The sequence below is a fragment of the Lytechinus variegatus genome, chromosome 17 (assembly GCF_018143015.1).
Source record: "Lytechinus variegatus isolate NC3 chromosome 17, Lvar_3.0, whole genome shotgun sequence".
NCBI lineage: Eukaryota > Metazoa > Echinodermata > Echinoidea > Temnopleuroida > Toxopneustidae > Lytechinus > Lytechinus variegatus.
In genome coordinates, this window is record NC_054756.1 from 21,416,598 (window position 1) to 21,428,820 (window position 12,223).

The 12,223-nt window shown below is 45.0% G+C and overlaps 1 protein-coding gene across 2 annotated transcripts in view; it reads right to left on the reverse strand.

Annotated features, from left to right (window-relative positions):
• The window catches only part of LOC121430753 (transient receptor potential cation channel subfamily A member 1-like), a 56,340-nt gene extending 44,477 nt beyond the window's left edge, over window positions 1-11,863 (reverse strand). The window contains exons 1-2 of one of the 2 annotated variants that reach the window (XM_041628140.1): window positions 10,732-11,863; window positions 6,541-6,687 (exon numbers count right to left, since the gene is read on the reverse strand). In XM_041628140.1, coding sequence (XP_041484074.1) covers window positions 6,541-6,687; window positions 10,732-10,872 — 288 coding nt within the window. In that variant the 5' untranslated portion in view covers window positions 10,873-11,863. The remainder of the gene's footprint in view (window positions 1-6,540; window positions 6,688-10,731) is intronic. The other variant, XM_041628139.1, reaches the window with a different exon arrangement.
• Window positions 11,864-12,223: the final 360 nt, after the last annotated feature.

The following is a 12,223-nucleotide window of genomic DNA, read 5'->3' on the forward strand; positions in this document are numbered from 1 at the left end:
CTTATGGGCACTCGCTTAATAAGCGAGTGCATGCTAGCGAACAGTCCCTGCTCGCTAAAAGATCGCTTAACTATTACTCTGCACGCATATCACACGCTTATTAAGCTAACCGCATGCTAGTTACTAGCATGCCGCAAGCTTGCGCAAGCTAGTCGCACGCTTCCCGCAAGCTTGGAAATTTCTGTAGGGGAAGCCTCCGCGTGGGAGAAAGCGCCCAGAATTCGATATCTGTCTCAAATGCGTGAGGGCAGAAATCTGCAGAATTCTGATAGAGAGCTGTGGTAAAAAGTTACTAGCGGTCCGAAGGGGACCAGGAACGACGGAGAGTAGGGATTTAGGAAGAAAACCACTCGTAAGGCAGACAAGGGTCGAGAAAGCGACTGAGTGCCATCCTGTTAATAAGGAATGCCGCGGACATGTTGCCTATGTAGAATAGAGCAGTCTGGTCAAAACAGCTCAACCGGGCGTGTCAGGGATACAGCGCGGTACACATCACGACAAAAGTGTGTTAGACCGAGTGATCGAGAGAGAACTCAGGATCCCCTTTCTCCCATACTGATTGAAGCACCCATCTGAGGGTGCAGTGCCCGCGGTGGAAGAGGTGGCTTGGCTCAAGCCACCATCGCCGAGAGAGCCCGTGAGGCTAGGCTGCGATGGCTGTCCGCTGGGCGGGGGAATCCCTAGCAGCAGCAAGTGTACGCCAGAGGGAGCTGGCGAAAAAAAATCTGTCACGATATTACGTGTAAACGACCATCAAGAGATGCTCTAAACGAACAGACATCGCCAGATATGATACCTCAACCGTTACATTCCCAACGGAATCGAATGAGGTAGCAACGGCCCTGTCCTATCAAGTTAGGGACGGAAACTGGCTAAGAGTGTCGAAGTCCTCGCTTGAAGAAACAAGCGAAGGAGACTTGAGGAAGTAATCACAAAATTTCCATCAGTCTGCGGTGAGAACCAGTTGTTTATGAAAACAGTCACAAGGCCTGTTTCTCAGGTGATCGTAAGAGCGAGCACCGCCGGCGCCGGTTGCGGCAGCGTGGAACAGTCCGATATCGGTAAGATAAGGAGCTCCAAAAAGCTGCGGGGGGGCGGCAAAAATGACGCCCTAAGCAGCGGGGGATGAGAATCTAAATTTCTAAAAGAAGAACTCCAGTGAAGTAAATCACTTACATGGAGAGGCTCATCCACAGTCGGCCCGAGAGAAGGCGGGTCGTAGTGATCGTGGTTAGGAAGGCATAAGCATACATCCATCCACTGTTACATCATCCTCGGTCGTGCGGTGACCCTGGCCACATGCCTTGCATGGAAGGAGGATGAAAGCAGCATGCGGGGCGACTCGAGTGTGCCGTGAAAAAATTTCTAAGAAAGAAGCCGATTCGACTAACGGGCACGGTAAAGACATCCACCGTAGACCACTCCGCACAAGGAGGGAGCGGCGGAGACGCCCGCAAGATTGACCCACATAGAGGGCAGTCTATAAGATAGACAGTTAGAGCTCGACCGATGGTCTGGCGGTGTACAGTTTGGTGTGAACTCGCCGACCCGGTACGGTGGGTGTGCCCAGAAAGTAGGCATAGAATGCCGACAGAGAATCCTGGGGCTTTAAACAAGTTTGAACGCGCGTACATAGCCAACAATCTCATGAGATGTACGGCGGTTACTTTCCTCCGAGATGATGTTTACCCAACCGGGAAAGACTCGGGGAACAGCTGTGAATGTCAACAGGAGGGATATCTAGCATATGAAAAGCTGATTCCTTCCACGTATTCGGTGCGGGTGCTGCCGGCGGTGTCCGGGGGGACGACCGGTGATGGCAGCTCGGGCAGGGTTCGTACGAGCCGCCCGAATACGAGACAAATAGGTTAACATAACCATAATGCACCGGGTGGTGAAGGCATAGCGATTATTAAGCACAGGAGAACTTTTAATCGCCGTGACATTCAGATCCGATATACATACTCATAAGCTCGGAGAGCTATGAGATAGTGAGACATACCGCTGAGCGGTGATGGTGCTCATATCAGAGTCGCCCTCTCTTCAGCGGCGATCGCTGGAGAACGGGTGTCTGTACTAGCCCTGACTCTGGCGTTGCAAGGGTAGGAGCTAAGTAAGACAGGGCACCCTTACTTTCGAATAGAAAGTGAGGTTCAGGCCAGAAAAGCGACGGTCCCGTCGCCTGGGCGGACGGTCCGCGGACGTGATAGGTTGTCCTCTCAAAGCAGCCAAACATTCTCACGAGAGAAGTGCGGCATGCGGTATGTAAGAGATTCATACCTCCAATCTACGGGCCCGCTTAGGGGGAAGAATGGAGAGAGTTACCGCTGAAGGAGTCGTCGCCGTATGTGAGCTTGACGTAGAGGGCGAATTCGGGAGTACCTGCATAATAATCGCCCCCCCCCCTGCCTCTGCCTTCTCGCTAGCCTCGAGAGGCTTGAAAATTTCGAGACGGCGGCGCCGGAGCCTGGCGCTTCCGGGCAGCAGCAGAGCGGGGGTGGGTTTACACCCACGGAGCTGGCGGCTTCCTCGTCGTAGGAGCCGCCTCGTCTAGAGCGACCCCGTCACTCTCCGAGACCCCCAATTCGGCCGATTGAGCTCGGAGCGCCTGAAGAGGCGGGGCGAGAAAATATGGACTCCCTTGCTTCATCAATACCCCCGCTCGGAGGGTAGATGTGAGGTAGATACTTGTCAAGCAGCGCCTGAGCGCTTACTGAAAAGTCGACCGCGGGATAGGGGTTGTCCTCGTAAAGGGAGTCTCGCTCTATGGACTGAACCGGGGGGTTGTCCAGTAAGCGCCGGGGTGGCCCGCGTGTCGGCTGGGGCACGTGCTCTGAGATCGACGAAAATGCTGGAAAGCACACGCGATCTTGGGGCACCCGGTTAGTCGGTGCACTGGCTGGCGATTTAACAGAATCGCTCGAGGATTTCCCGGGTGTCTGGTGGTTATTGCCCACTTGTCTCGCTTGATGCTCAGGGGCATCAGCGGGGTGAGTAGACGTCGAGGGTGGGGTGAACCCGCACTACTCGAAAGCAGAATGTAGCAGCATGAATAGCTGTAACATCTGACCACCGACACAAGGGTCTGAAGGAGGGACGCCCATGGCAACAGGGCTGGCCGGCCTCACCTTCGACCTCTTCTTCTACGCGGCCTCCGCCGGTGTGGCCGGGGCAGAAGAAGGCACAAGAGGCACGGGTGATTTCTTACGATTTGCCGCCCCTGGCAGGGCGGCCGTCAACAACGAAACTTCACCCGAATCTGACGGGGTCAGATTGTGGTCACAGTCTGATGTGTGACGCCTCTCGCGGTAGCAGAATGTAGCAGCATGAATAGCTGTAACATGTGACCACCGACACAAGGGTCTGAAGGAGGAACGCCCATGGCAGCAGGGCTGGCCAACCCTCTCCTTCGACCTCTTCTTCTTCTTCTCTTTCTGCGGGCTCCGCCGGCGTGGCCGGGGCAGAAGAAGGCATGAGAGGCACGGGTGATTTCTTACGATTTGCCGCCCCTGGCAGGGCGGCCGCCGACAATGAAACTTCACCCGAATCTGACGGGGTCAGATTGTGGTCACAGCCCGATGTGTGACGCCTCTCGCGGTAGCAGAATATAGCAGCATAACATGTATGACTGTAACATCTGGCCACCGATAAGAGGGTCTGAAGGAGGAATGCCCATGGCAACAGGGCTGGCCGACCTCTCCTTCGACCTCTCTCTTTTCTTATTTTGCGGGCTCCGCCGGCGTGGCCGGAGCAGAAGAAGGCACAAGAGGCACGGGTGATCTCTTACGATTTGCCGCCCCTGGCAGGGCGGCCGCCAACAACGAAACTTCACCCGAATCTGACGGGGTCAGATTGTGGTCACGATCAGATTGTGGTTACAGTCTGTGTGACGCCTCTCGCGGTCAGGGGCTGGGCGATCTCTCCCGATGCTGTCAACGGAGGACGACTTATACGGCAGAGATCCTGACCTGTGCCGGGGGGAGAGAACCGCACTCTCCCTCCGGACTTCTGGTGACCCGGTAGCCGGTGGGTCGCATAGCCCTATGGGTGCTGCGGCGGCAGGACCTAGTTTAGGCTTGGAAGCCTTGGCTACCACTTTTTCCTTTGTCCGAGACCGTGGCACCACAGTCTCGGTCTTCCTTCTCTTAGCATCCGACCGCAAATTCGGAATGCTGATCGACGCACCCTCATACTCACCGCCGCTGGGCGCTCACCGCGGCGTCCCTCCTGCTCGCCTGGAGGCGGCCGACTTCTGTAACTTGCAATCGGGACGGTCCCCGTGGAGGGCACCAGGTCCTCTGGGGCTGTGTTAGTCCCATTCAAAGATACCTCTCTCTACCCTGAAAAAGGAAAAACAAGAATTTTCTTTTTCTTTTTTTTTTTACAAAGATCTCGCTTAGATTAAAAGTGGAGACCGGAGTGGTCTTTCCCTCCTCCTAAAAGGAGTTTGTTTGAGCAAACAGAACAAAACAAGAGGGGAGGGGTAGGGAGGAAGAAGAACCTAAGAATAAAAAGGAGGTCGGAGACTTTGAAAAAAGAAACTCCTACAAGGTTCCCCTACTATATTCTCTTTTTTTTGTGCCCGAAGGAAAAATTCGAAACAAAAATTCAAAAATGAATGCAAGTTCAGAAGAGAACGAAGTTTCCACCTGCGAAGAAACACAAAAACAAGCATTTCAGAGCAGGAAGAAAAGGGATTGAGAGACAAATAATTCCAGATAAGAGAAATTTTACGATAATTTCCAAGAGGAAAAAAAAGTAACCTCCTGTGGAAAGGTAAAGAAATTCAGAACAGGAGGAACGTCTCTAGTAACGATTCCAAGAGGAAGAACGACACAGTAAATCCTCAAAGGGAATCGTAGAGCCCGCCTGTCGAAATAAAAAAATATATAAGACTAGGAGGGAAGAGGGAATTGAACGAAGAAAACAATTCCGGGACAGGTCAAAAAAAAATTTCTAACAGGAAGGAGACCCCACCTGTAAAGAACAAAAATTTTTTTTTTTTTTTTTTTTTTGGGGGGATTGAATAACCGAACAATCATCAGGTATAATTGCGTAAGCCGAATTAAACAATCCCCGAAGCGTCTGTGAATAAAATATTAATCAAGAATTTTATTCAGAACAGAAAGGAAAAGGAATTGAGCTTTAGGATGCGCCTGTGAATAAAATATCAATTAAGAAATTTATTCAGAACAGAAAGGAAAGAGAATTGAAGAATTAATCAATCAATAATCAATCGAAAATCTTAATAAATCAATTCCAGAAAGCAAGGAAGGAACAGAGTTGAAGATCCCAACCTGCAAAAAGAAATAACAATAACACCCTCGACAACAAAGTGTAGAGGCTGTCTAGAATTTAATTCAAAAACGGCACCAAAAGCCACCACGCTTTGAACGTGAAGAACAATAACCATGACAGGTGGTGAAGGCTTGCTGCCACGTAGGCAGGCCAAGCCCGGTGCCTCGCGAACGCGCTAGCGATGCGGCGCGACGAGAACTCAAACGTTAGAAAAACAATTTAAGTGTCACCAAAAACACGTCTAAAAAGTCACGCCAAGTGTAAATTCTGAACACAATCTTACACACAAATGGAAAGATTGAAATTAAAAGGGAGAATGCACCACAGATAAGCGAAAATAATATACCAAAGCTCAAAAAGATTTGAGCTCTTAGGAGACTTATCTGAGCACGTCTTGACAGGTGGCTTGCCGAAAGCAAAAGAGGAAGATGGACGCTAATTGCGCGGTGATCATGGGTAGTAAGCCTGAACGGGAGAGGGCGCGCTCGCGCTTTTTAAATCCTTGGGAGTTCTATTCGGGTATGGCAGTCCAGAGGGCTGAACTAGCAAATCAAGTAGATGTATGGAGTTATTGAAGTAAATTATATGGTATAAATTTATACCACATAATTTCTTTGATATTATACATTGTTCCTGTAAAATTTTAACCATCAGTCAAATATATCGAAAGAATCTTCCTTTTATAATACATCATTCTAATAGTATTCCAAATAAAGGCGTTTATGCTACACACTACACTCACATCAACGAAAACGACTCCAAAATAAACCATCCTGGTTTCTCATCAATGTACTTTGATTGGTATGAAGTCGGTCTCGTAAATGTGACTGTAGTTTTAAGTTTGAAAGCAATTAATTCTTGCGTGTTGGCCAGTGCTTGGAAACGATTGAGCTGTTAGTTTATCGAATATTTGCATCACTTAGAAACATTTAAGCCTAGTCGCCTTTTAGAAAGCGTCACAGAAATAGAACAACTGGAGTCTCATGTACAGAGTCACATATCTTTTTTTTTTCAGCCAGAGGTTCGAAAAACTTCACCTTTATTTTGGAGCAAAAGCCCTCTTTGGGGCCAAGGGTTGTCAATATAATTTCTTCACCAAACACACGAACAAAAGCACATTCTTTGTGGGGAGTGAAGACATCTTTTGTTTTGCTTGTTAATAAATAAACCAGCCCCGCCCCTTTTACAAAATTGTTCCCAGGCCATAATTGGCAGTTTGATTTGGCATATTTCCGAACTCACCTCCTTTAACCCTTCGTTTGCATCCCAGCTATCTGGTGCTGTTTCCATATCCTCTACCACACAGTCCTCCTTAGCATGTGGATTCTTGTACATTGATTGAAGCATCTTCAGAGACTGTTTCGCCTTCTTCATTGAGCCACTAAAATCCTGGAAAGACAGGATAGGCCTATACGTTCTATCACCACAGAATATCAGAGATACTCGAAATAAATAATAATAATAGAAAACTAATACTCGGGCCATTTCCAACAGCACCACCACACTGTAAAAAATGAAGTGCTATTTTAGCACTTAGAGTGCTTGTATAGTGACTGCACTACGAATGCTGATTTTCTAGTTTAAATTTGAACTAAAAGAAATCAACACTCGTAGTGCAGTCACTATATACGAGCACTGTAAGTGCTAAATTAGCACTTCATTTTTTACAGTGTATGTACTCTTGAGGGTGGAATCGAGCATTTGCGGAAGCAAACACACTGCAAAAACTTTTGTGTTGATGTACCACCGGCCCGGAATCCAAAGAAGTATTGAAACAGCACCAGTGTGGAATCAAACCGATTGTGTATTGATACTTGTTAGCGTTATATAAATACCTATCTGGTGTTAAGGCTAAAACCAAACTGATGCTGTTTAACACTTCTCTGGTGTGGACATTATATTCCGTGCTGGTGTGATCTTGCAGCGCAAGGACAAACTGGTGTGTATTGTTGGCACCTGTTTTCACTAAAGGTGCAAGATCACACCCAAAACCCAAAGGTTGCTGCCAATATGAAACTTGAACTTTTATTAATAATTCTACGTGTAAGATATAAGCTGAAATTGCACAATTTCTTACATCTGACAGCAAATAGCAAGACGAGTGAGGACTTTATCTGGTGAAATCACTCTTCCTTTAAACATTGGCTATTGCTGCGTCAGTTTGCTTCCCTGGTGTAGGATATAATCACATCAATATTTCATAGTAATTTTATCTCTCCCTTCTAGTACAACCTTTCTCAGAAATGAAAGTTGCACCAGGGGCCCGATTCATAAAGAGTTACAACTGTTCACTCTAAAAAAAATGAAGTGCTAATTTAGCACTTAATGCCCTTATATAGTGACTGCACTTTGGGTGCTGATTTTCTAGTTCAAATTTGAATGACTATTAAAATCAGCACTCAAAGTGCAGTCACTATACTATAGGACATCAAGTGCTAAATTAGCACTTCATTTTTTAGAGTGTTGCAACTTTGCCATCATGGCAACTACCGTGGCAACAGCGCTCAGCAGCCAATAAAAATCAAGGTTACCACGGATGTGGCCATAATGGCAAAGTTACGACAGTCGCAACTCTTCATGAAACGGGGCCACGGCCGCAACCAGGGGCCTGGCCAACCTGCTCGGCCTCCGTGAGGTGCATGTACTAATTAGCGTAATTGAATATCAGTGAATATCGGTGGTCACCTGTAAAGCATGGTCATGTGCGTGACCACGATATAATTAAAAAAGGTTGTCGATGATACCTGTTAATGGACTCGAACCTGTTGCTACCGTCACACCAACGAAACCTACTTAAAACTGACCGATTGTATGTCATTGGTAATAACGTATAATATTGATCGTTGCTCTGGGTTGGTATCGTTTATGTGACTGTGGAAAGAGGTAGCCAAGATTCACTATAATGTCCTTTGAATATTAAATCTGTTATGATAGATTGGCAAGAGTGAACACAGTTCATGGAGTGCGTCACCCAAACACTGAACTACTAATGGTTAATTTCCTCGGACTTGATTTTGTGAATTCGATTTGATCGAGTTGTTCACGTTTACCTTCCCCTACCGCCACCCTGAACATATTTTCGAAACATTCACCTGCTTATTCTTCATAAAAAATTCAATGAAATAAATCAATTAATAAACAAAATAAATTAGGCGGAGGAAGAATTTAAGATGTATGCAAATTTTTCCACATTTCCCTTTTCAAATGTTATTAATAAACATCTGATTTCGATATAGTTTATCCTTCTCTTGATGTTCAAGAACTGGGATTAGCCATCAAAGGCAACATGAACTGCTTGCTGAAAGAAAATAACACCCGGAGTATAGGATTCGAACCCAAACCCTCTGATTGAAAAAGGCCCTATCTCACCAACGGAGACGTCGCCGCGACAGTCTCCAACTTATCAGTCGCGGAGACGTCTCGGAGACAAAAATGGCTTGCACTCTCACCAAGGAGACGTCTCGATGGAACGTTTGAAAGATCATACACCTGACTTGGAGCAGGAGGAGGGATATCAGCACGCGTTCAGTCACGTGGTTTCTGAAGTGGGTCAAACAGTGTGAAGAAGTGTCGCGGAGACGTCTCCGCAATGTATTATAATTTTTTTTGGTCTCCAGCAGGTCTTCGCGATGTCTCTGAGACATCGCGGAGACATCGCGGCGACGTCTCAGCAGTCGCGGATATCATTAGTCTCCGAGACGTCGCAGCAACTGATGGAGACTTCTCGGAGACGTCGCGGAGACTAGAAACAGTCTCCAAAAATATTATACATGCTTAATCTTCTTGCGACTCCTCGGAGACTCTGTAATTTTCATGAGACGTCTCAGAGATGTCGCGGAGACGTCTCTGCAACTAGCAAAATTTGTAGTCGCGAACTAGTTTCAAGCCCAGTGAGATACCCCCTAAAGGGGATGATACTTGATCTCTGACTCGAAACATTGTAGGACATGCGTCTTACTGATCCTCCTTATTCAACTTGCCATAATAATTAAATGATTGTGGGCAACAACGGGAAGACAAGACAGAAAGACTAAAGTCAGAGTCAAGAGAAATGTCAAGGAATGTTCGATGCGATACATGAAGAGTATCATATGAATTTTAGATGGGGATTATTTCGAAAGGGAAAAATAATCACAAAATTTACACACCAACAACCAAATCGTGTGTAAAGCCATACACTCTTAGAATGGTGGGCAACATACTGTCCACACGTTTGTTTGTTAAGAAATTATCCAACTCTAGGTAGTTTTCAACCGATACTGTGTAGTTTTCACCCAAAATACACACTATTGGTTAAAAACTACTCAGAATTGGATAAAGTTTCAACCAATTGTTGTGTGGACAGTATGTTGCCCAACATTTTTAAGAATGTAGGCACACGGTATTTTTTTTTACAAGTATCCGATAATATTAAACACAGAGTCCCAATGGAACAGGTAACGGGTAAGTGCTGCAAACAACTAGCAATGATAAGGATAGGTGTATTTGCACTAGTATTTACAAAGGATACTCGTGAGAAGAAGAGGCTAAAAATGACAACTCGTTTTAAAAATTGTTACAAACATGACAAAGGAACAACAATAGATGCGGAACAGTTGAAGATGTCTGTAATGAATCTTATGGACACACGGATTCAAAGTTCAGATTTGTTTGCTATATGAGGCTGCTAACCTGTATATGCGGTAAATATTTCCCCAACAAGAACTTCCAAACAAGTGTAGAGATAAAAGTGAAAAAAACTGTGAAGGGGAAAATGGGTTTAAAACAAAATGATGAAAGTTTACCTTGAGAAAATAACATAAGCAATGTACTCATTGTAAAAAAAGTGCAATATTGACTGGTTCGGTAGTATAATTGCAATTCGACGGGTAAAAACATACAGAATAGTAAACCCTCTCCGAATGGTGCAAGTTGTGTGGAGGAAAATATGGAATATAAAGGGTCTAATGCTCATTGGAAATATGTACTGGGATTGTACAAGTTTATGGCGATTTATGTATATGCTGTGTTAGAATATTCAAGTCTAAAAAATGAAAAAAAATCAAGAGGGATCTCAAATCGCACAAAGATTTGAAGAAGTCTCGATCTCTATTTTGATTCAAAGAGAAAATAAATTCAACCTTTAATCTTCCAGACGATCATATTCTTTGATGAAAATGGAGAGAAGGAATAGGAGTTATGTTTTGGACTTGCAGAGTTTGTAGCAATAAAATAATGTTGGTGTTTTGGGGGGTAGCACTGATTTAGTGCTACTTCATTCTATACAGTTGTGGAAACTGTCTCGAACTTGGACCGGAGATAAGATGCCAAAATGTTTAAGTGTTACCACAATGATCCATAAGTCAGGGTTTCAAAGCACAAAGAAACGCAAATCAAATACGACAGAAAACTCCAAAACATGAATTAAAAAAAGATGTGCGTAAGAAAACCTACCTTTCTGTTCATTTCCATACTTGGTGAGCAGTTCCCGCAGCTATTTGAATCCTCCCGATCGCCAGGAGTCGTTCGGCCTGAGAGGTAGTTCCACTTCGGGTTCGCTTTTAGTATCTGTCCAAGGCTCCTGCGTTTCATCATGAATACAAAACAAGATTTAAAAAAAAGAAAGATTTGAACCTAGTTATTCTCCAAAATATCAAAGGCTTCTGGGCTCCACAACACAACTTCTTTTACGGCAGAGAGTTCATCGAGAAGTGATCATCGCGGTTCACCTTCGTCTGGTTCTCGCGAAGCGTCTCATTTCACGAAAAGTTGAAGTGACGGTTATTTGATGGATGTCGGACTACTGCAGGTATTAATTATAATGTCCATGGATTAATAAAAGCACCAGGGAGTAGAAGCTTTATTTCTAAATGAGACAGTCACTAGAAGATATGGTCTCTCCGCCTTCGCAATTAGACCGTGATTACTACAAATTTGCAATATCATTCGCCGGGCATTATCGCTAAAAGGGAGTCAGAAGGAGAGTGATCCTCATCGAATGTGCTGTAAAACCAATCCTGTCACCACTCATAATACATGATCATCTCGGAAGCCACGCTTAGTTTAACATGTTTAAAGAGAAGACCATTTCTCGGGCGGTGAAAAGAAGACATTCAATTGCATCATTTGTGTGACGTCATGTTCAAGTGCAGTGGGTCAGACACAGTGGAATATTCTCGGAAAAATGACTACCGTGACTCTACAAAAATTGAATATTCAAGCTATTCCAATAAAACAAAATATTGATATGAAATGAACCATGTGGACTTCGACACTCGGACATACAATTCTGTGTGCGGTATCAGGGCATATATGCCTAACTGTTATTGTCCAAACAGCATATGTGATCTTACCAAAAGTAGGATAAATATCCCCTATTTTTATGATAAAAACAAAATAGGAACCACTATGCAATACTCCCTTACACATATTACAGTTTGATTTACGTGCTCTTGATCGTAACTATATCTTTAACAACAAGGTATTTACTCTCTTTTTGTGGTTTCCTAGATATTTCAATATGTGCTTAGTCAGTGTCCCAGTCACACCCATCTAACAGAAAACACGATTCTTTCACGGACAGACCCGGGGGACAGTCTATACCAAATTTGCCTGGTCCGAGTGCGAGTTCCAATGTTTCTTGGTGTAACTGTGCTTAAGCAGCATTGTTTGCCAAACGCAAGAAAGCGCGCCACTAATTAGTTGAAAATGAGTTACACAACGCCAAGAGAGAGAGAGAGAGAGATTATAATTAAGAATATTTACTTTCGCCTGTCAAAGAAAACACTCCACAAGGCTACGTAAAGTGAAAACGATACTTTAAGAGGCAGCTTTACAAGTTTTATTTACCTTGTAATTCAGTCGGGTCAAACGTCTCAAAAGACAAAGAAGGCCGTGAACATGACAATTAGTTGCGGGCGGGGAGTACATTTTATAGCAATTAGCT